Genomic DNA, 25,005 nt, shown 5'->3' on the forward strand with positions numbered 1-25,005 from the left:
ATTTACAATGGTGCCCTTGGGGCACGACAAATCATATACTAAATAAATGGAATGCGAAAGTCAATTAAAGGAATGGAGCTGTCCAGATGTTGTAGGATCGCTGGGGCCACGCTATACTAACTTGAGGTAAGTAATAGGAGGCCCACGGAGCGCGTGTGCAGAGTGTGAACTCACACGCGAGATGCGTACAAACGTCTATGGTCAGTACAGTTTAAAGAAAAGATGAGTACGGACGTTCCTGACTAGGTAGGACTGAAACGACAATGGAACTGGACACTAGGATAGTCAAGCTACCCTTGAGCACCGAAATGCTCTTGTTACCTCACCCACAGGCTGCGGGTGCATAGGTGCGAAGTCGTGTCGGGTTTCCGCGTCGAAGTCTATGGAGCCTTGAAGAAAAATGCTGCAGGCGACCAGGAGGAAGATGTCCGGTGCAATCCAAGGGTGGATTGGTGAAGAGAGGAACCTGAAAGCAGAGGGGACAATGTTCAAAGTCACTAGCCAGTGACTGGAGTGGAACCAGGAGTGGAACCAGATGTCGTCGTCGCGATCAGGTGAAGGTGGACGCTTGTCTCTGCAGCCACGTGGACCAGGTGGTGTCTTCGACGACTAGGATGGAGGCACGAGCTGTCCCACGCAGGCTCTCGCTGTCGGCGGTGTCGTCTCCGGATTCGGGTTCAACAGGCCTTGGCAAAGGCAACCCACGCGGTGAGTGGAAACGGCGTCTGGAGTGGCCCAGGAGGGTCCGGGGTGCTCCTCTTTTGGAAGGGAGCAAGGGCCAGTCTGGAGCAACCAGACAAGCAGCAAAGTTGTCGGTGTTCGTCGTCTAGGAGGTCACTAGCCAGCCGGCAAGTGACCAGACAACGCGTCGAGCAGCAAACAGGCAGAAGGGCCCCACGCAGATCTTGTGGATGCTGGAGGGCTGATCTTCGATGCAGGAGCTGCTCGGGGTCGGGGCTTCTCAGTCCCCAAAGCACTTGGACGAGGAGGCCTCGGAAGTCGTGCTGGAGCGAAGTGCTGCTTCTTTTAAGATGGCCGGTCCCACGTGTCTTGTCGCACCCACGGGTCTCAGCTCGGCTGTAGATGTGAGTTGAGGTCGGAGAGGTCTGGGAATCTGGGTCTCGTCGGGCTCTGAAGTCTGGATCCTTTGCAGGAAGACGACAAAGGGAAGTCGCGGTACGCTGATGGTGCCTGCAGATGCAGGGTGGACACTCCTTGCCCACAAGGGAGATTCCTTCTGTCTTCTGTGGAGCAGAACGTCGAGGTCCAGAGTTTCTTCTTGTGAGGTTGATCAGGATAATCTAATTTGGAATGGGACCAGCTCCTACCTTTATTCAGCTAAAGGGGGCTGCACTACGACTAGGTCCTTCCTCTGGGTGGGACCAGGAAGGGGGGTGGTTACACCCCCTTTCCTTTGTCCGGTCCTGCGCCAGCTCTGGGGCTGGAGTGCCCCAGGAACTGGTTTGGAAAGGCATATGCACAGGGACACCTTGTGTGCCCCAGGCATGTCTCATTCCTTTCAGCCCTGTCCTACCTAATACACAAAATCCTGTCTGGGGTGGTGCTAGCACCTCCCAAGGCAGGAAACCCTTTGTCCAAGCCTCCCTCGCTGGAAGGACTCCCAGCAGCAGGAGGTCAGACTTGTGTCTGTGGTGGCAGCATCTATTTTGAGATGCTGAGGCTCGAGTTAACTTTAACCGGGGTTCACAGTTACATCCATGTCGTGTCCCTCTAGAAGGGTGGAATGCTAACCCCGTCGCCAGAATTGGCGAGGGGTTAGTATTCCAATTCGTATGACACCTTACTCGACATGTTTTGATAATGCGATACCAAAGTTAGCAAATAACCGCAAGGATTATAATGCACTTAAGTGTATATGGTACGCGTTATCATGGAACAGCTATTAGGACTTGGTTCCGCAAGCTGCAAACGGGCTCAGCTCATGCCAGAGCACCATCTCACATAATTCCAAGTACTCTGCCTTCAGGATTGTTAAGGCCTGCCATAGGAGTGACTGATAGGAATATATGTGTCCATTTTAGGGTTAGATATAGAGATACTATATCTAAAGCAAAGGGTGAGTACACCACCTTGCCCCAGCTGTCGTGCAGCCAGTTGTGTCAGATTTGGATGGCCAGCCAGGGGTGGCATAATACATGCTGCAGCCCCTGGTAGGCCCTGGGTGCACCTTTGCCCTGGGTATCTAAGGTACACTGTACAGGGGCTGATAAGGTGACTCAGTATCCAATTAGATATGTACCTATAGTACATGGAATCCATTTTACAGAGAGAGCAGTGGGCCTGGGGTGCTGAATAGCAGGTTCCCAGGTCAACTAAGTCGAAAAACCAGCAAAACACCAGGCAAAAAGTTGGGGGCAACCATAGTCAGATATCCACCTTCCTACAATCATCACACCAGAAAGTCCTGGAGAACGGAACGGCCGAAAAAGCAATCTCTCCTGACTTGGCTGTCCAGGCAGTAGTGTCTTGCAAACGTGTGCAGCGAGGCCCATGTAGCTGCCTGACAGATGTCCTGCAAGGGGACTCCCCGACCAAGGGCTGTAGTAGAATGGGCCCTCAGCCCAACCGGAGGCTCCTTTTTAGCCAAAGAGTAACAGACCTTGATGCACAACACGACCCACCGAGAGAAGGTCCGCTTGTGCACCACCCGACCTTTCTTAGCGCCCACATAACCAACAAAGAGTTGGTCATCCACCCAGAGCTGGCGTGTGCGATCCAAATAGAATGAGAGCGCACGTTTTGGGTCCAGACGGTGGAGCCTCTCTTCCTCTTTCGAGTTATGCGGAGCCGGAAAGAAGGTGGCCAAGGTGATGGACTGCCCGATGTGGAAGGCTGTGACTACTTTGGGCAGGAAAGAGGGTCGCGTCCGCAACACAACTTTGTCCGGATGGATAGAAAGGAAAGGAGGTTTAGAGGAAAGAGCCTTGAGCTCACTCACCCTCCTGGCAGAGGTAATGCAGTCTTGAGAGTTAGGAGACGAAGAGGACAGTTATGAAGTGGCTCGAAAGGAGCGCACATCAGATAAGTCAGGACAAGGTTCAAGTCCCACTGAGGCATCACAAAAGGAACAGGAGGGAACATATGAGTGATGCCCTTCAAAAACCTATTTACAACTGGGGACTTGAACAAAGAGAGCTGATCAGGGAGCCTTAAGAAGGCGGAAATAGCAGAGAGGTAGCCCTTGATAGTGTCTAGAGCAGAGCCCTGCTGGGCACTAGAAAGAAGAAAGAGGAGAACCTCTGAAAGAGGGGCAGAAAGGGGATCCACAGCCTTTGCTGTGCACCATGCCACAAATTTGTTCCACCTGCAGTGAGGTAATATAAATTTTATGGTCAAGTTGTGTTCCCTAGCGAGTACCCCACCGACTCCATGTACGAGATTAAAGTGCATGTAACTTCCCTCCTGTGCCAGCTATGAAGACGCAGATACATTTGCGTCCACCGTTAACATGTCTTCTTTCAGACCCACCATGAATGGGTTCAATGGTCCGTTCCTAAGTATGCCTTGCCAACGTCTTTTTAAGGTGCATCCTACACGTTTTTCAGTTCTGCCCAAGTAGGCCTGAATTTCTGCCATCCAGACCTCTCTGTTCTCTGACTCTGAGAGCAAGCAGCCCAGGCTGCCCCCCGTACCCGTGAACTCTGACTTACTTCTAGCGCGGCCCTCCGTGCTCAGCTCAGCCTGCTGCCTGCCAAGATTGACTATAACCTTCGAGTTATCTGTTTTCCTCCCCGAAGATACATTCCAGCCTGCTAGCTTCAGTAAACATCCTTCCTCAGCTGCAGGGCCAAAGGGCCGACCTGTCTTTATGCAATTAATTCAAGTAATTCATAGCCTCCGTTGCCATGCTTCCATGGAAGGCTCAGGCCCCCACACTTCCTCTTGCAGACACCCAGGCGCTTATACACGCACTCACAGTTAGTATAGAATAGCTTCTGCTCTAGAGACCTTTCCGCTCAGATAGTCTAGTTCCTAAACATCAGATATCAGATATGATAGAAGCACAAGTTGATCTGACATGCCAGACTTCTGTCTCTTTCCGTCAGTGTAAATGTCAAGTCCCCATGCACCCTCCAGTCCCACGTGCATCACACGTCATGCAGCTGCGCGCGCATCCAAGCTTCCGATTTCTGCTGACATTGCAACATCTCTAGTTTAGTGCCACCCACGTGTGTCACCTACTTGTGACGTTTCTAGAACACACCTCCAGTTACGCCTAGTTTACGCCTTCTGCTTACGTAATTGTACCACGTGCATACTGTTATCTTGTCTTCTCTCAGCTGTTACGCCTCCTATACTGTTTCTAATGTTGTACAATAAGTATATAAGCTATGTACTGTAAATAAAATGTAGCGCTCTATCCCTTCTGACACCCTGTGTGGTGGTCAGAACATGATATTCTGATTCAGACCATTCCTTTTTAAGGAATAAAACCCCTTAGAACTCTAACACCACGGACTCTGTTTTTTTTCAACCGAATTGAGTTATTATTGATTAAGTACTTACCTGCATAGAAATTAAGAGAGTAAATTATTTATTTACGTCAGCAGGCGTATACCGATTTTGTGGAGGGATGCCTGGCTGCCAGAATCACATTACAGACTTCAGGAGGCAAGTCAAAAGGCCTCAACTGCCACCGCTCAATCTCCACGCATGTAAGTTGAGACTGGACAGGTTCGGGAGGAGGACCGTCCCCTGCTGCTGCGACAGAAGGTCCTCCTGAAGAGGCATATGAATCGGAGGATCGACAGACATGCTGAGTAGCTTGGGATACCAGTATCTTTATGCCCAACCCGGAGCCACAAGGATAACTTGGGCCCGGTCGCATCTGATCTCATTAGGCACTCTGGGTAAAAGTGATATAGGCGGAAAGGCGTACAACAGACCGCAGCTCCACTCGTGACGAAAAGTGTCTTCGAGCAAGTGCCGCCTTGGAAATTCCAACACGCAGAACTGATGACATTGCGCGTTCTCTTCTGTGGCGAATAGATCTAACCAAGGCTCTCCCCACTGCTGAAAGAGGCCTTGCGCCACGTCCGAGTTCAGATGCCGTTCGTGATCCATCATGCACAGACGGCTGAGTTAGTCCGCCCTGGCGTTCAGGGAACCTGCCAGGTGTTGAACCACCAGGGTCACGCCCTGATGTTCCAGCCACTGCCAGAGGCGCAGAGCCTCCCAGCATAGGGTCCACGACCCCACCCCGCCCTGTTTGTTGCAGTACCACATGGCGGTGGTGTTGTCAGTGAACCCCTGCACTACACTCCCTCGGAGAGAGGGGAGGAATGCCTTCAGTGCAAGCCGGATCGCCCGCAGCTCCAGAAGGTTGATGTGGAGCCGGGACTCCGCCGGAGACCAGAGGCCTCTGATCTCCGCCTCTCCCATGTCGTCCCCCCAGCCCTGGAGGGACGCGTCCGTCACAACTACGTGCTCCGGTTGGGGTAGGGAGAGGGATCTGCCGCTGACCCAATCGCGGTCTGTGAGCCACCACTGCAGCTGTCTTGCAGTGCCCTCTGAGATCAAGACATGGTCGGACAAGTTACCCTGATGCTGGGCCCACTGAAACTTCAGGTCCCACTGCAGAGCCCGCATCCGCCACCTGGCGTGATGCACCAGAAGGATGCAGGAGGCCATCAGCCCCAGAAGCCGCAGCGTCAACCTGACCGAGACTCAGGATAATGGCTGAAAGATCGGAATCAGAGCCTGAATATCCCGAACCCGCTGTTCGGGAGGATGAACCCGAAACTGCGCTGACTCTAGAACCGCTCCGATGAAGAGGAGCTTCTGAGAGGGACACAGGTGTGACTTCGGCACATTGATGGGGAACCCCAGCAGGTGCAGGAGGTCGGCCGTAGTCTGGAGGTGGCTGACAATTGTCTGGGGCGAGCCCGCCTTCAACAACCAGTCGTCGAGGTTGGGGAAGACTGAAACCTCTAACCTGCGCAGATGAGCTGCGACCATCGCCATCACGTTCGTGAACACCCGTGAGGCGCTGGTAAAGCCGAAGGGGAGCACGGTAAACTGAAAGTGCTCGTGGCCTACCGTGAACCGCAGGTAACGCCGGTGGGCCGGCAGGACGGGGATGTGAAAATAAACGTCCTGCAAGTCCAACGCTACCATTTAGTCTCCCGGGTCCAGGGCAGCTAAGACCTGATCCAAAGTCAGCATCTTGAACTTCTCCTTCCGGAGGAAGTCGTTGACGTTCCGCAGGTTCAAGATAGGGCGTTTCTTGGAAACCTGAAAGTAGTGGGAGTAACAGCCACACGCTACTTCTGTCCCAGGAACCCGCTCGATGGCCCCCTTGGCCAAGAGGGCCGTAACTACCTCTTGCAGAAGATCCACGTGATCCCCCGACACGCGGTGGTACTGCGGCGCCATGGCTGGAGGGGTCACCTCGTAGGGGAGGGAGTAGCCCCTTCGGACGATTTGCAGCACCCACCTGTCCGAAGTGATGTTGCGCCAGTGAAGGAGGTGATGGTAAACCCTGCCCCCCACTGGCATCATGTGGGCCTGAAAGCTCGGACTAGAAGGCTTTGAGGCGGATGCTGCGGGGATGGATGTGGACTGGCCTCGTCGTTGTCCCCGAGCACGGCCACGGTGGTTACCACATCCGCCACCGTGCTGGATGTCAGTCTGCGGCCCGTGGCTGGCAGCACGTGTGGGGCGCCCCTTCCTTGGCCACGAAAGGAGCGAAAGGCACCCGTTTGCTGGCGTGGGACCGAGAGGCCCAAGGACTTGGCCATACCCCTGGAGTCCTTAAAGCGCTCAAGCGCATGGTCTGCTATGTCACCAAAAAGGCGACGGCCATCAAACGGCATGTCCATCAGTGTATTCTGGACATCAGCCGAAAAGTTGGCGGACCTCAACCAGGCATGGTGATGAATCACCACTGTCGTTGCCATTGCTCTGCCTAGTGAGTCGGTGGTATCCAGCCCACACCGGATAGAATATTTTGCTGCATCCCGGCCTTCCACAAGGGCTTGGCCGAGTTTGGCCCGTACCTCCAACGGTAGGCATGCAGTGTTGGAAGACCGCAGTCCCAGACTAAGGGAGGAAAATACCTTTTTGCCGTACTGCTCATACCTCTTGGATTCCCTGTCCAGCGGAGCCGACGGCAATGCGGTCTGGGAATTTGAAACCTGGATGACCAGGCTCTCGGGGGTGGGGTGGGTGGACAGGAAACATCGGTCGCCCGGGGCCGGGCGGTGGTGTCTGGCCACATTCCTATCGACGGGCGAACCCGTAGCGGGCCTGGACCAAGTGCCCAAATGAACCTCAGTCAAGGCCCCATAAAAAGGCAGCAGAGGCTCAGTCGAGCTTGACTGCGGTTTAAGGACCTCAGTGAGGAGGTTAGTCCTCACGGCCGCAACGGGGACCTCAAGGCCCAAGGCCTTGGCTGCCCTCATCAACACCACACTGTAGGTTGCCCCCTCCTCCGTAGCCACGGTAGGAGGCGAGACAAAGCTAGTATCTGGTGAGGTGTCCAGACCACTGGCATCCCCAAGTCCACCTGTCCAGTCCTCTTGAGACTGACTCTCGGGTCAGAGGGTCCTCAGACCCCTCCCAATACTCCTCTTCACCCATCCTCTGATAATCAGGGTTGTCAAACAATGAGGCCGGTTCATAGAAGCTAAACTCCCCAGGCGGCATCAAAAGCGGCGCCCAGCGGCGCCGTTCCGATGCCGGAACCAGAGCGAGGAAGGCATCGGGTACGGCGCCGCCCGAGGACGGCGCCGGAGGTGACACCTTCAGGACCGGCGCCGGTGAGGTCGTTAGGTCAACCGGCGACGACCCGGATCCCGAAGCGGATCCAGTGGGGACCTGCAGGGCCAGGCCTGAAGGCGCCGGCGGCGTGGGGGCGAAAGCACCCGACGGAGTCGGGCCGAAGCACCCGACCCGCTAGGGGTCCCAAACCGGTCCGCTGGGCCCGAAGGCGCCGCGGAACCAGTCGGGGAAGAGAGGATCCTCATGGCTATGAGGAAGCGCTCGATCTACCCCGGCGTCGCGTCCTGCCCAGGGACCGGAGGGTGTGGAGCAGGCCGCGACGCCCGCGACTCCGACGGAGTCGCGTGGGCGGTGTCTCCCAAACCCCCGGCCGCGCGCGTCGCGCGAACGTCGGGGGGGGGGGAGTCAGAAGAGCGATGACGTCTCTTCTACTTCTTGTGCTTACCTGACGACGACTTCGACCCGGAGGAGTGATGCAGACTCTTGGAGCTGTGATGGCTCAGACACCGCGACCGGTCCCACGACCTCTTGTGGGATCGGGACCTCTGGCTACGCGGGGCCAACTGCCGGATTTCGAGTCGCTTGCGGGACCGCTCCCGCCTAGCTTTCAAAGTCAGAGCCCGGGAGTCGGGTAAGGTCTTGTCGTCATGGTCGACGCCGAGACGGTGGAGAAACCGACGGTGAGGGTCGGTGACCGACATCAGTCGGTCGCAATCCTCACAAGGCTTGAAACCAGGCATCCCTATCGGCACCGTCCGGAGTCGCAAGACTCAAGAAAAATTATCAAAAGGGATCAAAAAAGTCTAGTCAAAAAGTGACTAAAGTACTGCTTTTTCTAGATCTGCGCTTGCTGGCGTGGTAAAAAGAAGAACTGACGTCAGCACGTGGAGGCGCGTCTAAGTACTCCGACGACGTCATCACAGCGCCCACGACGCCGACGACGGACGCGGAGCCGCAGACGACGCCTACCGATGCGCAAGGGTACTGCTACGAAAAAATTCCCGGATCCAGTCTGACGCCTGGGGATATTCTAAGGTAAGGAATCTATCACTAACGTGTCTGTTTCAGATATATACCATTACACATGGTACACTATCTATTGTTTTTTTGCCAGATGTGCTAAAACAGATTCAAAATTAATACGGGGCTGCATTGGCTCTGGACTTGGGAATCAAACTAATTGGCAATTATGCCTAGACGCCTCAATTATTTTAAGTAATATTAAAGGGAAGCAGCAGCTTTGGCGGTACGTCAACGCCTCACTTAGGTTCCATTAGCAGAACAAGAGTGTGAATTACCAAAGATTATTGTTGAGACCTATAGATCTATAGATTGAGATAATATGGGAACCAGACTTAAAAGCCCACAACTTAAGGTTAATTCTAATAAGGATAAATTGAAACAGGCACTTGAGTCTTCTAAAAACACTGGATAAGCAGAAAAATAAAGAAAAGACAGTCACAGGATGAATCTCTCCAACCGGATTTCTCTGAGAAACGCTATAATTTGCGGAACTGTGAAACACTTAAACAGCCTGATAGGTATCAATATACTGATACCGCCTTTCTTGTTCCTTTCGGGACTCACCCGACAAACATTCAGACACAGAAGCGATCAGAGCACAGACCAGGAAAGTACATGAAACCAAGAAAGGACTCAGCGGTCATATGATGTCATCATAAAATAAGGAAGAAAAACTTCCACAGTAAAAGCCTCAATCCAAAAAGAAGAAAGTGGCAGGTATTTCTGTTAAATATGCCACACATATTGAGGACACTTCTTCAGAACAAGGAATGAGCACTCACACTGCTAGACAGCATGGCAGATGTCACAATAGTTTGCCAGACTGTTTCAGATTTTCTGGTGGCAAGAGTAACTAATGATTTATTTAAATGGAAACACCAGACCAGCAGGTTAGCTCTCCTGAAAGATATTTTGACTTGGATATTCAAATTGAGGGTGACATCACTCATACCATTACAGAACTTTTTTGGGAAAATTATAACACTCACAACATTCTTCTGGCTGAAAGAGATTGGAGACCTGAGTTTGTTCGGAAAGTCCCACGGGGGAAGATATTATAACACCATCTTTTTCCGTAACACAGGTAAGTGCATGTCGGAGAGTGGGCTCTTACACTAGCCCAGGCTTTATATCGCAATCATGACGAATTTAAAGACTCACCTTACTGCAGAATACCCATAACCATGAAGCTAAAGCTCAGATTAGAGAAATACTAACATAGCTAGAACACCAAGGCATCATTGAGCCTTGCATTTCACCAATGAACAATCCTTTGTTTCCAGTTGTGAAACCGGCCCATTCATATAGATCAATAAAACATACACACAGTGCAGCACTAATAAACAACATAGTGCACAAAAAATATAAAACAACATTTGACTTTTCAAATGGCTTCTCTGTTAAAACATAGCGCCTGAAAGCAAAGATTTAACTGCATTCACTGCGCTGCAGTTACAATAAGGATTTTGTCGATTGCCCAGGCTTGTTCTATGCCCATATAATATAAATTCTACAAGAAACTGACACAGAAGCATTGTCCTATGTCGCGGACATACATCTTATGGATTATGATTTAGATATGCATCTGGTCAGAGTGGATCACATAGTTGTGGGTTTTGCTGAAAATGGCCACAAATCCATCTTCCAGAAAACAAAAATTGCCTATATCAGTGTCCTGGTTTTGGGATACATGTTATCAAATAAAGGCAAGAGCTTAGCTATGCATTTTTCTTAGAGAAATATGCACTCTAAGAACACCAAATACCATTAAAAAGCTCTAAACATTATTGGGCTTTTTCAGCTTCGGAAGACAATATATACCAGATGAAGGAAGCTGGCTCCCTATATAGTGCACAAAAATGAAGTACACTGTGTGTAGAGTCCAGTGGATACCTAATTGGTTTAACCCCTTCGCTGCGGCGGCTATTCTGCCGCAGTGCTAAGGGGGTGGGGCGGCCGCTCCATACTAGTGACGGAACCGCTCCGTCGCGGCTCGCGGGTGAGCTGTGCTTGTGACGGAACGGTTCCGTCACAAACCCGCCCTTAAAGCGTCAGTGCAGGCGCGAAATCAGCGCCGCGCAGGCGCGGCGAGTGGGCCGTGACGGAACCGTTCCGTCACAAGCACAGCTCACCCGTGGCTTGTGACGGAGTGGTTCCGTCACAAGCATGCAACGGGTTAAAGGGGCTGAATTAGATAGTACTAAATCTCTCTTTTGTGGTAGTGTGGGTAAGCAGTTCGAAAAAGAAAACTTCTTTTTATATATTTTGTAAAACCAAGAACTTCGTTCAAAAGAAAATACTCTTTTTGTTATCAATTTTCACAGGTAATTCAACGTTTCAAAGCTGTGCGCCTTTAAGCACAATGCAACTCTATAGGAAGAAAATACATATATATGTATAACAGTAAGTACAGTCGTTCCAGGGGTTCACCATTAAGGTTTTGGATTGTAATGGGCCACGGTCCACAGTACTACCAGCAGTTCTTTGGGAACTGCCAGGGATTAGCCAGTAGCAGGGTGCTAGTGGGTTGTAACTGTGCGATATGGAGAAGGGGGCACCTGAAAACAGGCTGCATAGGGGGACTTGGGGACAAGTCCTGGGTTGCAAGTGGTCTTAGAGTAAGGGAGCACAAATGGTTCTTTGGGACCCGGGTCAAGTGGCTCGGGTGCAGAGGTGTTCGGTCAGCTGGGCTGGATGCGCAAAGATGACCTTCGTGGTTAGAACAAACAGCTGGCAGGGGCAAAATCAGGACAGCTGGGCAACTCACAAAGTGGGTCTCGGTAATGCTGGCGTTCCTCGACAGCTGCTCGGTCGTGGTGCAGTGATAATCTGGATTGGACTGCTCTTTGGTACAAGACATCCAGCACCCCGGGGATGGTGCTGCCCGGCTATGGTTGGTCCTGGTGCCATTCCTATTGGTAGGGAGACACATCTGACCCTCCCGAGCACGCATACCTCTTCTTGGTAGATTGTGGTGTAGGTCAGGCCGAGGAGCCGCAAGGCGGTGTATCAGACTCTGCTTTTCGGTGCCTGCGGACTGCAGGGGTGTAGCTCCTCTACTCCAAGGGAGACTGTAGGCGATGTTTTAAGCGCTGGCTGGCTAACCAAGGCTGTGGTAGATCTCCAGCTTGCAGAACGAGTGACTCTGTCACAACTGTCAAGAGAGTTGTGAGCAGGCAGGTTTTCGCCCCAAAAAGTCCACATCACTTCTGCTCCTCTCGCTAGCCAGTGACTCTTCATCGTCCTTCTATATTAATTCTGTCCAAAATAAGATGGAGGAATCTGAAAAGGTGGTGTTCACAACAGCTTGTCCGCCTTAGGGATTGTGCTGGCTTGGTGTGGGATACAACTCCTAATCTTACTCATTTTCTAGCCTGTCTTCCCGCCAAAAGTGGAGTCTGGATGTGCGGGAAGGCATCTCCACTATCTGGAAAGGTCAGGATTGCTTAACAAAGGTGGTGGGGCCTTGGAGGTTTCCTGCCCTGGAATGCAGATCTAGCATGGAGGCGGGGTAAAACCCTCCCGCCAGAGCAGGCTTTGTTCTTGGCCTCTGCAAGCGCTCTCACCTCAGGGGGGCAGAAACTCATCTTTGGTGGCTAGCTAGTCAAGACAAGTCACTCAACACACTTGTAGTTGGTAGGTTCTCAGTGAGCTCCTCTAAGGTGCCCACTGGGTGCACAGTTTAACAAATCCATCACTGGCATCAGTGTGGGTTTATTAAGATGAGATGTTTGGTTCCACACATCTGGGGGTACAGTGAAGGCATCATGTAGCTGGGGGACTCATTATCACAAGTGTCCAGCCCATGTACTTGTTATGACTTCCCTGTGCACTTGTGGTATCTAAGAAGATACTTAGATTTCACAGGGACAAAGCCACTCACGCAGATATGCCCACACATCAGGTATAGTGTACCCTGCCTTAGGGCTGTAAAGCTTGCTGTAGGGGTGACTTACCTACACCACATGTACTTTTTGTAGGCATGGCACACAAGGATGTGTGCCATGATGACTCACTTTTCTCTGCACCAAGACACACAGGCAACAATAGCGGTTTGCTTGAGCTTGGTGAGGGGTCCCTTAGGGTGGCACAATTCATGCTGCAGACCTTAGGAACCCTCTTTAGTCCAAATACCCTTGGAAACAGGGGTACTATTTACTAAGGAATTACATGGAGCCTAAAGAGGTGATAATTATGAAACAATGGTACAGGTTAAGGAAAGAACATTAGCACTGGGGACTTCCTACACCAGACTACGCCCTAATGGGTAAAACCGTTCTATGACTTAATACGTTCATACTTTTTAAGCAAACATTGGACACCAGAATATACGCAGATTCCAAGTACACTGCAAACTGGCATGCTTGCATCCAGACATTTACACACGTGTAAACACCACGAATTTGGTGATCCACATAATTGAGGGGGAGACAGACTATACATGTCACTTTAAATAAAATCGATACAGTACTGATAGCAAATAAATTGCATTTTTTTTCCAATGTAGAAAAGCGTTTTGCTCCTACATAAAAAACTGCTATTCAGACAGGTGTTATGAAGGAAGGATCAGTGGCTCAAGGGACATGCATAATTGAAGTTACTCCCATACCAGCCTTAGAGGGTGCCACCAGGGTCAGTGCTCCAAATGTGAAAACCTTATATCCTAGATGGGTACAGTAGGCCGCCTCCTTAACAGCTACACACATAGACTATGTCTTTGACCCTACACTTCAAACACAAGAATCCCTACAAGATGAACAAGAATAATCTGTGCCCAATGATGTTTTTCGTTCTTGATCAGTATAACTTCATTGTCTATACTGATGGTTCAGCCCAGCCCGTAGTTGGAACTAAACAATGATACTCTGCCGCTTAGGCAGTGGTACATGAAGGGATGAGGGATGGAGTCTTCCACAATCCCTAGATGACTGTACTGCTCAGCTGGCTGAACTCAAAGCTCTAATTCTGGCACTAGAAAAATATGATTATGAATTTTCTTTACAATTAAAGTGTGTGATTCGCATTATTGTGTCCAGCCATTCAATGAGCACTTAAAATTTTAGGACCAAAATGGATTAAGAGACTCAAAAGGGAATACTATCAAGCACAAGTTTCTTTTGGGAAAGGTGGCACATTTAAAAGAATATTTGCCACAAGCTCATGGAATTCATACTTTGAGTAACCAAATAAACATTGCTGGGCATTCACTGCCTGATAAAGCTGCAAAGATGGCAGTCCAGATTGCTGTTATAGGTTCAATTAATCGTTCCCATACGAGAGTGGATGGAGACATCATGGTAGCTGTCATTGCTTTGCACAGTGGCACTCCATTACCTAAAAAAGTATCTAGCAAACTACTCATATCTACTGTGTGCGCAAAACATCCCTTTTGCTAATATTCCTGGAGAGAGGGATCGAGTGATACCAAATTCAGAACAAAGGCTAGAATTCCTCATAGTAGCACATGATGTGTTAAATTCTGCCCATGCAGGTGTGACGGCTACAGTTTCACTACTACAGCAACGCAATAGTTGGCATGGTTTATACAAACAGACAAAATATGTCGTTAGCAGTGACATTTGTCAACAAATAAAAGCTTTCACTGCAGCACACTCACCGCAGATACCTTTCCTAGTTACAAACAAACCCTTGGTTTGTGTGTATATCGAAAACTACGGACCATTAAACTCAGATAAATCCTTTAAATACATTCTATTAACAGTGGACTCATGTTCTAGATTCCTATGGGGGTGGCCACAGCAATCATCTGATGCTCCAACTGTTATAAATGATTTGAAATACTTTATCAGGACCTATGCAGTAGCTGCATTCCACTTGGACCAAGGACAAGCGTTTACCTCTAGGGCTTACATGGATACCGTGGGCACCCTGAGTGTGGCTGGGCATTATTCCTCCCCCGATCTTCCTGAGGGAAATTCAATAGATGAGGGAAAAACCATGACTGACTTTAAGGAGTCTTTAACAGCTAGAGTACTAGGTTCACATCGTAGTTGGATCCATCATCTGTATGGAGTCCAGAGAGCTTTAAATAATCTGCCTAGAAGATCCTTGGGCGGTTGACCTCCCGATCAGGTCCTTTTCGTCGTCCAGATGTACGTTCCAGATCTTGATAATCCAGTCATGTTGGCAGCAAATACACCGTTTGACATTAATGAACGTTTGGCTATCTTACAGGAACTCAAAGACTTCCAAGATGACCATTCGAATGAACACCTGAAATGTGCTGCCACTGACCAAGTAAAGGTGCAACCAGCGACTCCTGCTGGATTCCAAAGATTGGAGATCTAGGTTGAGTAAAGACTGTCGAAAAGGAGGTGTTTGGAGCATCATACAGAGCATCAGTGCCAGTCCAGGCAGTTCAAGGTATGAGAACAGTACTTTTGCCACTGCTTGCTGGTTGTATAAACAAAAAATGTGTCTCAATTGACCTTATAAAACCACACCATGTGGCCAATCCTACACAGCAGTTACCTATCTCCTCTCACTACTATACTGGAAATCCCTCTACAAGCATTAAATAATACAGAAATTTCTACTCACCAGCGGGGGATATCAGATACTCAAGTTCTATTACTTTCTGTTACTACTTATAACATGGCACCCTCACCATATGTGAATACACAGTCTTCGAATACCATTTCTAACAACAAAATTGTTTATTATGATCCACCTTTGGAAGTGTCTACCAATCTTGTGCTGTCACGTGAGGTTCCTGTTTTTGCAAAGATTGCCTTAGGCTATTTTGCCGACATTGAGGACTTATTTTGGGATTTGTCAGATACACCATTTCATGAGATATGTGCATTTAGTTTATGGCTAAAACAGACTTAAACGATTCCACTTTAGGTTTAAATCTTTTTATTGAAACATAGTGCGATATGATACATTGACCACAACGGCCACAAAGGCCGTGCTTATATGCATCCAGTGGAGAGACAAGGCTCATAGAGTTCCCAAGCGCATTAGCAAAGTCCGACCTGTCTGGAAAAGAGGAGCAATGTGCAATAGAAACATTATGCGAAGAACAACCCGAAAACTCCCCCCCATCCCCCCCGACCCCCCCCTTCCATGCCCAAAAACCCCTCCCGCCCGTCCAGTGCTCCCATTACCTCCCCGCCTGACGGGACTCCAGACTGGGTATGTGCTGCCCACGACAAACGCCTCAGGGTTCTTCGGACATGGGTTCCGTAAGGTGCAGCAGCCGAAGGTATCGCGCCACGTGCCACATCCTGTGAAGCCACCCAGTGGTAGAGGGCATGCTAGCGGTGCGCCAATGCAAGAGGATGTTCTGCAGGGCTGACCCCAGGGCTATGGCTATTTGGCGACCCCTACGCGAGCACAATGGGTATGTCAGAGCGTTGGGGAGGCCCAATAGTATGTAAACCGGGAAACGGGGTATGCTGGTTTGAAAGTGTGTATCTACCTCATCGAGTACGTGTGTCCAATATGACTGGAGGTGAGGGCACTCCCACAGAAGGTGCACCAGGTTGCCAGTGTGACCACAACCCCGCCAACAGAACCTATCTTTGGAATGATCCATCTCATACATCCTCTCCGGGGTGTAGTACCAGTATGTGGACATTTTTGTAAGAGTCTCAGTGAGTCCCACATGATACGCCGAGTGGTGCCCCCTGTAAGCTATCCCTCCCCATTCCTTGTGACTAAGGGACCTGCATTTAGCATTTAGAGAAATTGTCCTTCACAGTAGCCGTGACACCATCTGACGTATGGTTAATCCACACATTTATCTCACTGCCAATTTGTACATTTCATTTCACAACTTCTTTGAAACATTTTCAAGTGGCAGGTATGAGGCATTGGGGGAGAGATTTGTACATGAGACATGGGTCCTAACTTCTGTTTACTGATGTAGGAATAGGGAAACTGAAGTTTCTTTCAGCAGAAACTAATGCTAAACTTTGTTTGGCTATTTTTTCATATGTAAACAGATCACTTTTAACAGCACATGTAACACGTATGTGGCCAACTTAGTGTGTCATAAGGAAGGTACCCCAGTTGCTTTGATTTGGCCAGCATTCAGATTGCTTTTAATGGAAGTTATTTGATGCTGAATGACCAAGGTTGTTGTGGGATTTAACCGAGAGTACCAAATGTGGGGACTGTTTCCAAGGTCGTGACCTGTAATGAAGTGTTATTTCTACCTACACTTACAGTCCGGGAAGAAAGAGTATGGCCTTCAATAGCTATTTTTAATGTCAACGTTACTAAGTTGAGCAGACTGAAAGCCTTATAGTGTCAGAAGGAGGTTGGAAGGTCTTCCTCTGAAATACAATTGCCATGACCCATTAACTTCTCTCAAGATTTTGGGTAACTTGTGCACTGGATGTTTAATGGATCTAATACTGCGGGAGTTGTACACTTTTTGAAACCGGGTGGATCTGGCTACATCAGCACATTCCAGATGGTCTTCGGAGTTAATCCATCCTTTATATATTCCCTGGTTTCCGATGTTTTTGGAGACATACCACTAGTTTTATTCCTTATTGTGGGGATTTTTGTCTTATTTTTGTTGCTCCGTAATGGATGTTCCACCTCAAGACCAAACGGTGATGGATCCACCACATGTCTGCTGTGTCATGAACGAATGATGCAGTATTTTGGCATGTCTCTACTTCAAGAACTAAATGTTAACTAATCAGTAACACCTTAGTCCTGTTCTAATCAACAGTGTTTAAAGTACCAGAAAAAAACTTACGTTGTGTTGCCCATGACGTTACTCATGTTCATCTGCACATTTAGCTGTTTCAGGTTGATTGCAAACACAACCAGTGTTTCCCAAGGGGCGCCAAGCTGACCTGATGTTTTATTTGATTTGCTAAAAGATGGAGTTGATGTTTTAGAGAGAGCATCTGGAAACAGAAAAAACAGAACAACAATTAATTATTTCCTTTAATGAAGTAATATAAAAAACAATCACAAGCATTAACTTTTAGAACCAACTAGTTGCAAAGAATCTTCTTTTTTATTATATGTAGAATGTTCTAAGCTGAGCTATTTTAACTTTAGGCCACCATAACATTTAAGCTTCTTCAATTAGGAAGAAAAGAAATACCATGGACTTTAAATCAAGACAATATGTTCTGATAACAACAAAGAAGTATGTAAATTGTTTATAAGTGAATGAGACTAAACAATTTTTCTACTGCCAGGTATGGAGCAAGTTATTATAACTGATCTCAAACAAACGTGAACATGAATTGGCCAACTCCGACTTCAGAGAGGAACAATGAGACGGTAGTAAATAACTACTGCTGGAAAATTTATGTGACTAAAACAGTAAAACTAGAATGGAAAGGCTCAACATCCTTGATTCGGATCAGCTGGTAGATAAATTCAAACAATGATTTTCCTGCTGCAGGAAAAAACACTTTCAAAAGGATAGCAATAGTACTGATCTTTGTTATCCCTCTTTCACTACCTATTGGAACTGTCTGCTCAACAGACAGGACCAGTAAAAGTTTCTCTATGACACATTTTCACTACCATTTTTTAAGTGGACCAAGAACAAGGGTATGCTCTACCCACAACTGACCAATCATCCTAGCTCCGTTCCCATGTTTCTCTGCTATGTAAATTTGGAGCAGTGCACCACAGAATGTTTGAGTGGATTCTGTAAAGGACAGAAGTGTATGAGACTCATTGTGAATGGAAAGGCTTCCTTTCTAACTGGTTGAAATATTGATTCCACAAGTCCAAGGATGTTTGGTAAAGGAAACAGCATATGCCAGATGAAGTTTCAAGAAAACAGTTTGTGAAGAATTTTCCTGCCAGTGAGTATATCTTAGTGGGAGAAACGATGGGTTTTAGCTCTGTAAAATTAGAGTACAGCCTTAGAGAAAGCTAAAATTGTCTCATGTTGTGGTTTTAGAAATGCAAATGAATTCAATTGCAATAATGGCCTTTGTTGCTAAGGTGAGACCATCATAAGTGATTATGTGATAATCTAACTTCAAAAGCAATCATATCTCTTATCAAGTGCAGCTTAAGAACTATGGAACCATTTAGCTTGAGTAGAGTTTTGTTACACTAGCATACATGGGGTCTTGGTGAAAAGAAGATTTATTTTCTCGTTAAGATGACGCTATGCTCAAACCCTAGGCATAAAACAGGGGAATGTTTTCAGTACCAGTTTGTCTTTATGAAAAAATGAATACTTAGATGGCTTAAAAAACACTATTGTTTTTTTGGGGTTTTGTAGGGGTTGAGGGGTGGGTTGGGAGGGACAGTGGTGGTGGCAATATTTTGTTTGTTTGCAGCAAGGTTCTGATCTGGGGGTCTGCAATTGGGAGGATGAAGCATGGAAGGGTGAGGAATGGCAAGGGGTGTGATTCCACGACAGGGGGGAGGAATGTGATGTTTGAACGAATTCAGAGCACAGCGGGAGGTTTGGGGAGGAGGGATGTCAGGGTGGATAGCTACACGGTAGCCCCCGGGTTGGGAGGGGAAGGGGGCTTCTTAAAGCGCAGCGACTCTGTCTCTATCTCTGATGCCGCTCCCTATTGGGACATGGAACATCAAGGGGCTGAATTCTCCCCAGAAGCGCCAAAAGCTTTGGAAATATGTCATAGATCACCAACTGGATATAGTTGGCCTCCAAGAGACCCACCTCGTTAAAACGGAGGACGTGAGTCTCAAGCACAAACAGTTCCCGCTCATTTATAGGTCCTCTGCCTCCACATAGCACAGGGGGTGGCCCTTATGTTTCGCTCGGCCTTGCAATTTCAACCTTTGGGGGTACAGAGTGACAAAGATGGACGCAGGGTTATGGTGAAGGGCCGACTGCGGGGGAAAATGTGTACCTTTATAGTTGTGTATGCTACTAACACTGGCCAGACCGGGTTCCTTCAAGTTCTCCTGGGGAAAATTACAGACTTTGCTGAGGGGCCGTTGATCCTCATGGGGGAACTTTAATTTGGTGTGGCAGAAAGATCTCGATAGCACTCACCCGCAACGATCAGACATGGGCTCATTTTCTCAGGACACACAACAGAAGATTCACGACCTAGGCCTTTTAGATATTTGGCAGGCTCTGTATCCCCAATCCCGAGACTACACATTTTTCTCCCACGTTCATTGGTCCTACTCCCGATTAGACTACATCTTTCTTAGCCAGTCCCTTCGGGGAGATCTTCGTGAGGCCAAGATCTTCCCGCTGTCCATTTCTGATCATAGCTTGTTCTCGATTTGCCTTAACTGGGGCGTGAGGGGTCAGGCCACTCCTAGATGGTACTTTCCAGCATCCCTGGCCCGGGACAAAACCTCTTGCGATACTCTGAGGGGGCTATCACTGAATTTTTTCTCCCTTAATGACCCAGGGGACACATCAGTCTACAAAACATGGGATGCTTTTAAAGCATTTCTTCGAGGGCAGTGTCTAGCTCTGAATGCCGCCTTCAATAAACAACGTGGTCGGGAGAGGGAGCAACTGGAGGAGGAGCTGTCCACCCTCGAGAAAGCCCACAAGGCGAACCCCACTAGACAAGTACAATGCAACCTGACGGCAGTTAGAGGCAACCTTCGGGCGCTCTATAATAACAGGGCAGAATATACCTTGTTGAAATTGAGCCATCTTTCGTATTCTCAGGGTAACAAGGTGGGTAAACATCTTGTCAGGCAACTGCGAGACAAGAGAGAGCGGAAAAATGTAGGGGGGATCCAGGACTCCTTGGGGGAAATCACACACAGGGACGAAGTAAAGACCGAACTCTTCGGAGCCTTCTACAAGACTCTGCATTCTGGAGATTCTCTTGACCCATCTGAGCAACGCGAGTACCTACGGACCTTGCCACTTCCCCAGGTCTCTGGCAGAATGGAATGAAACACTTTCTGCCCCTTTCACTAGGGAGGATGTGGCGGCTGCCATTAAGGCTTTGAAACCCCATAAGGCTCCTGGGACGGATGGGTACACGGCAATATTCTATAAGACGTTCTCTTCTGAACTCAGTCCATATTTAGTGCGTTTATTTAATCGTATGGCTGACAATGGGGAGACTTCGGGAACTATGGCTGAGGCCCTGATTTCAATTACACCTAAACCCGGGAAAGACCTTAGTAGGTGTGCCTCCTACAGGCCAATTGCCCTCCTGATGCGAAGCTATAGTCCTCCATAATTGCGAAACGGCTTAATGATCTGATGCCGGCGCTCATTCACTTGGACCAATCTGGATTCATCAAAGGTCGCCAGACCCATGATAACACTAGGCGTGTAGTGCATCTGATTGAGAAGGCCAATAAGTTTAAAATCCCGGTGGTCCTAGTAGGGCTCGATGCCGAAAAGGCATTTGATAGGATGGATTAGGCTTTTTATTTCGGACACTGACAGCCTTTGTTTTTTCCGCTAAATTCTTATCTATGATCCGTGCTAACTATCTGTTCCCCAGGTCTAGGGTCCCGGTAAACGGGCACCATTCCTCTTTTTTTGAGCACTCAAGGGGCACTAGGCAGGGGTGTCCTTTATCGCCTCTGCTTTTCACCTTAAGCATAGAACCCTTGGCGCTGGCGATTAGAGCCAATTCCGATATCCGGGGCCTGCCCTTCACTGGAGAGTTGCACAAAATCACTCTATTCGCGGACGACGTCCTTCTCTCCCTCTCTGAGCCTGCTCACTTCCTTCCATCTGTGCAGGCGGAACTGGAGCGTTTTGAAGCAGTGGCAGGTTTTAAAATTAACCTAGGAAAAGTCATACGTCCTTAATCTCACTCTGCCCCATTCTGAAGTACTTAGGCTCAAGGCAATCACACCTCTTCCATGGGCAGAGTCTTCCATTCAATATTTGTGGGTCCACCTGACTCCCACGTTGAGGAACCTGTATTCTGCCAATTTGGATGGAAGCCAATGTTTATATCCTGGCTGGGGAGTATCCACGCTGTCAAAATGTCCCTTCTTCCTAAACGGTTGTACCTGTTCCAAGCCCTTCCAATCGAGCTAGACGGGGACTTTTTCCGGCGAGTGAAATCTATGATATTGCGCTTTATCTGGCAGGATGAACGGGCGCGATTTTCCTTCTCTATTCTGTGCCCACCAAGGATAGAAGGAGGTGTGGGGCTCCCAGATATTCATCTATATTATAAAGCAGCACAACTTCGGGTGTTGGTGGAGTGGATGCAGTTGGAATCAGAAAAAAATTGGCTGCATATGGATCGAAGTGTTGCGGGTAGGACAATCTGGGATTTGGTATGAAGGCCCAAGTGCGACAGACCTAGGAATGTGTATATCAGCACCCCCAACCGCACAACTTTAAGAGTTTGGGACTTGGTATCTAAAGACGATAGGTGGACTACCTTTCCCTCCCCATTTACACCATTACACTTCAATCCTGCTTCCCCCCCAGCGTTGGGAGAGGGTCCCTTTGCGGCATGGAAGGAGGGAGGTTGCCTTGCAATAACACATCTTTTCCACAATTTCGACCCACTCACTTTCGAAAATTGTAAGCGGGACTATGGGGTTGGGGACACTGAAAGGTACCATCACGCACAACTACTCCACTGGGCACTTTCCCCTCAGGTGCGGGAAGCAGCTACACGCCCCCTCACGAAATTTGAGGCATTTCTCACCAAGACCTCCTCGATGAAGGGTGTTATCTCCTTCATATACGGGTTCTTAGTCTCCACGGCAATTTCCCCTAGACCCCGATACATGTCTATGTGGGAGGGAGTCCTTCAACAGGATATCACAGACGAGGAGTGGGCGCATTTATGGTCATATATCACAAAGTTTAACCACTCCTTGGAACTTAGGGAGGCACACTTGAGGACCATGATGGATTGGTATCTATACCCGACCAAGTTGAAGCAGATTTTTCCCGGTACCTCCGATGGGTGTTGGAGGGGGTGTGGGTTCTTGGTTGATTTCCAGCATATTTGGTGGGACTGCCCCATTATCCAGCCATTTTGGAAGGAAATTCTAGCCCACATTAAAGAGATGCTGGGTTACCCCATCCCCACGTCAATGGCCACTACCCTTCTAGGCCTCCGTGATCCGACCTTGGAACATCAGACTAAGGCAGATAAGAAGATTGTGTGGCTTAGCATTGGGGCAGCCAAGCTCACCTTGGCGGCGGCGTGGAAGAAGAGAGAGGCACCGGCCATTTCCCTCTGGCATTCACGGTTATGGAAGCTATTGAGTCTAGAGCACATGGCGGACATTTTTAGGGATGATTTCAAGAACTTTGAGTTTCGGTGGGGCCCCATGGTCGCTTTCCTCTTCAGAGGCCTCAGTCTGCAGTTTGCCCTGCTAGTGTTAGAGCCCTCCACCTTTTCCAGCTCTGAATCCTTGACAGTATGTGTTTTTGACCTCCGATTTATGCTAGCTGCCACCACTGGGGTGGGGGGAGGGGTTTGGGAAGGGGGGTGGGTTTTGGATTTGATCTTGCTTTTGTGTTTTTGCTTTTTTCTTCCTTTATTATTTCTCTTACAACAATGCCCGCAAGAAGAGCTACGCGGGGAGACACTCCAACTTACGTTTCACATTGAGGCGGATGTCGCCTTCTGCCTTAGGAATGCAGGACAGTCTACCTGACGTCTAGAGTGCGGACGCCCCGAGGTTTTGAAACCTATCTTCTTCATACGTCTGGTTGCATGGCAAACCCCGTTTCTGTCAGAAGCAGTAACGCTTAGAGAGCTGTCTTGTAAGCCAGGGGTCTTTGTTCAGTTGGGGTTCGGGGCCTGTTCCAACCTATTGTACTTTGGCTTTGGTTTGATTGCTCCGCCCTGCGTGGGAAGACGTGCGGGATTGTCGCATGTTCCTGGCTAAAACAATAAACATACCGTTGAAAAGAAAAACAAACTATTGTTTCTGCTAAAGTAATAACAACCAAGAAAGTTCCCATTTTTCATTTTTTTAAACAAATGTTATTGTTTTACATTATGGTGATCACTGAAAGTTCTTTACAGTCAACAGTTACATATTCATATGCCCTCCAAATGTCTAAGAGTCCCGGATAACTGTACAACATACATGTTATAGGGCGGCCAATCGCTGCCCCAAGAGGAAAGAGAGGACAAGTTTCTCTGCTCACAGATTATAATGTAACTACCCCTGGAGAGGAACCCTAAACATCACTAACTAGGATATACCCCAAAACCAAATAAACCCCCCCATACCGGTGTGTTCAGGGTATTTACAACAATTACAGCTTGTATCTCGGGATGGCCGAGTACCAGGACTTCCCACAATGGATATTTAATTGGTTGGCTTGGACGGGATCACTCTGCACTGTGTCCACAACTTATTGTTGGTCGGATACTGATTGTAGCCGTCCTTCCCATGCTCTTGCTGAGTCCAGCTCTTTCTTGTTATTCAAGCGTCTCTCTTGTTGAAAACGAATAACACTTTTGCTGCTAGCCCGTTTAATCAACTCGGCCCTCCACCTCTTGCTGCTAGGGCCCTCCTTTGATTTCCAGTGCGTTGTAATTTCTCTCTTTGCTCGCACCAACCCATATCTACGAATTTACTTGTCACCTTTGTCTTGGAGGTATGGGGGAACCAATGCAATATACACGTGGCTATGTCAAAAACTATCTGGCGATCTGTAACTGAGTTTAATAGATCTTCCACTTCAATCCAATAACTCCCCAGGTTCGAGCATTCCCATAGGATATGTTCCAGTCCCACTTCCTCTCTTGTGCACCTGGGGCATGCAGCACTGTTAACCTTAAAATATTTCTTAATCTTACCAGGTGTTAGATATGCTCTGTCCCGAATCGTGCATTCCTGGTGCTTTTCCAAGCCCTGCGTAGAATATGTCCTGATGCAGTCTCTGGAATGGGCTTCCCAATGCCTGTCCCCCATTTCAGTCATGATGTATCTAGAGGAGCTAACCCCTCATTCAACATTCACGAATAGAGGCATGTAACTGCTTTAAACGTCCCTGCTGCCATCACAACATACTGACATGCCATCGTTGTTTTGGGCTCGACCAATCCCTCCCTCCAATGTTTCTGAAGTGCATGCACCAGGGCGGCGTGCACAAGGAATCCCCCTGTGGGGAGGTTGTATCGTTCCTGCAATGCCTGGAAGGTCAGTAATTCACTGTTCTCGTATAAATCCCTGAGTATCTGCACCCCTGCCTGTTCCCACTCCAGCAAGGACGTCCAGTCTCCACCATGGGGCAATGCTGTAACCATCCCCAGGAGCATACGGATGCGCCACTCCACGCTGGCTCCGATTCCAGCATAATCTCAATGTTTTCTCTTCCGG

At 48.6% G+C, this 25,005-nt stretch overlaps 1 protein-coding gene across 15 annotated transcripts in view; it reads right to left on the bottom strand.

The window, feature by feature from the left end:
* The window catches only part of BLTP1 (bridge-like lipid transfer protein family member 1), a 1,831,302-nt gene that overhangs the window by 128,371 nt on the left and 1,677,926 nt on the right, over window positions 1–25,005 (bottom strand). For all 15 annotated transcript variants that reach the window (XM_086962202.1, XM_086962209.1, XM_086962198.1 and 12 more), the window contains one exon: window positions 17,504–17,657. In XM_086962202.1, the coding sequence (XP_086818328.1) occupies window positions 17,504–17,657 (154 nt within the window). The remainder of the gene's footprint in view (window positions 1–17,503; window positions 17,658–25,005) is intronic.

This window comes from Lissotriton vulgaris, chromosome 3_1, assembly GCF_964263255.1.
Source record: "Lissotriton vulgaris chromosome 3_1, aLisVul1.2, whole genome shotgun sequence".
Lineage (NCBI taxonomy): Eukaryota > Metazoa > Chordata > Amphibia > Caudata > Salamandridae > Lissotriton > Lissotriton vulgaris.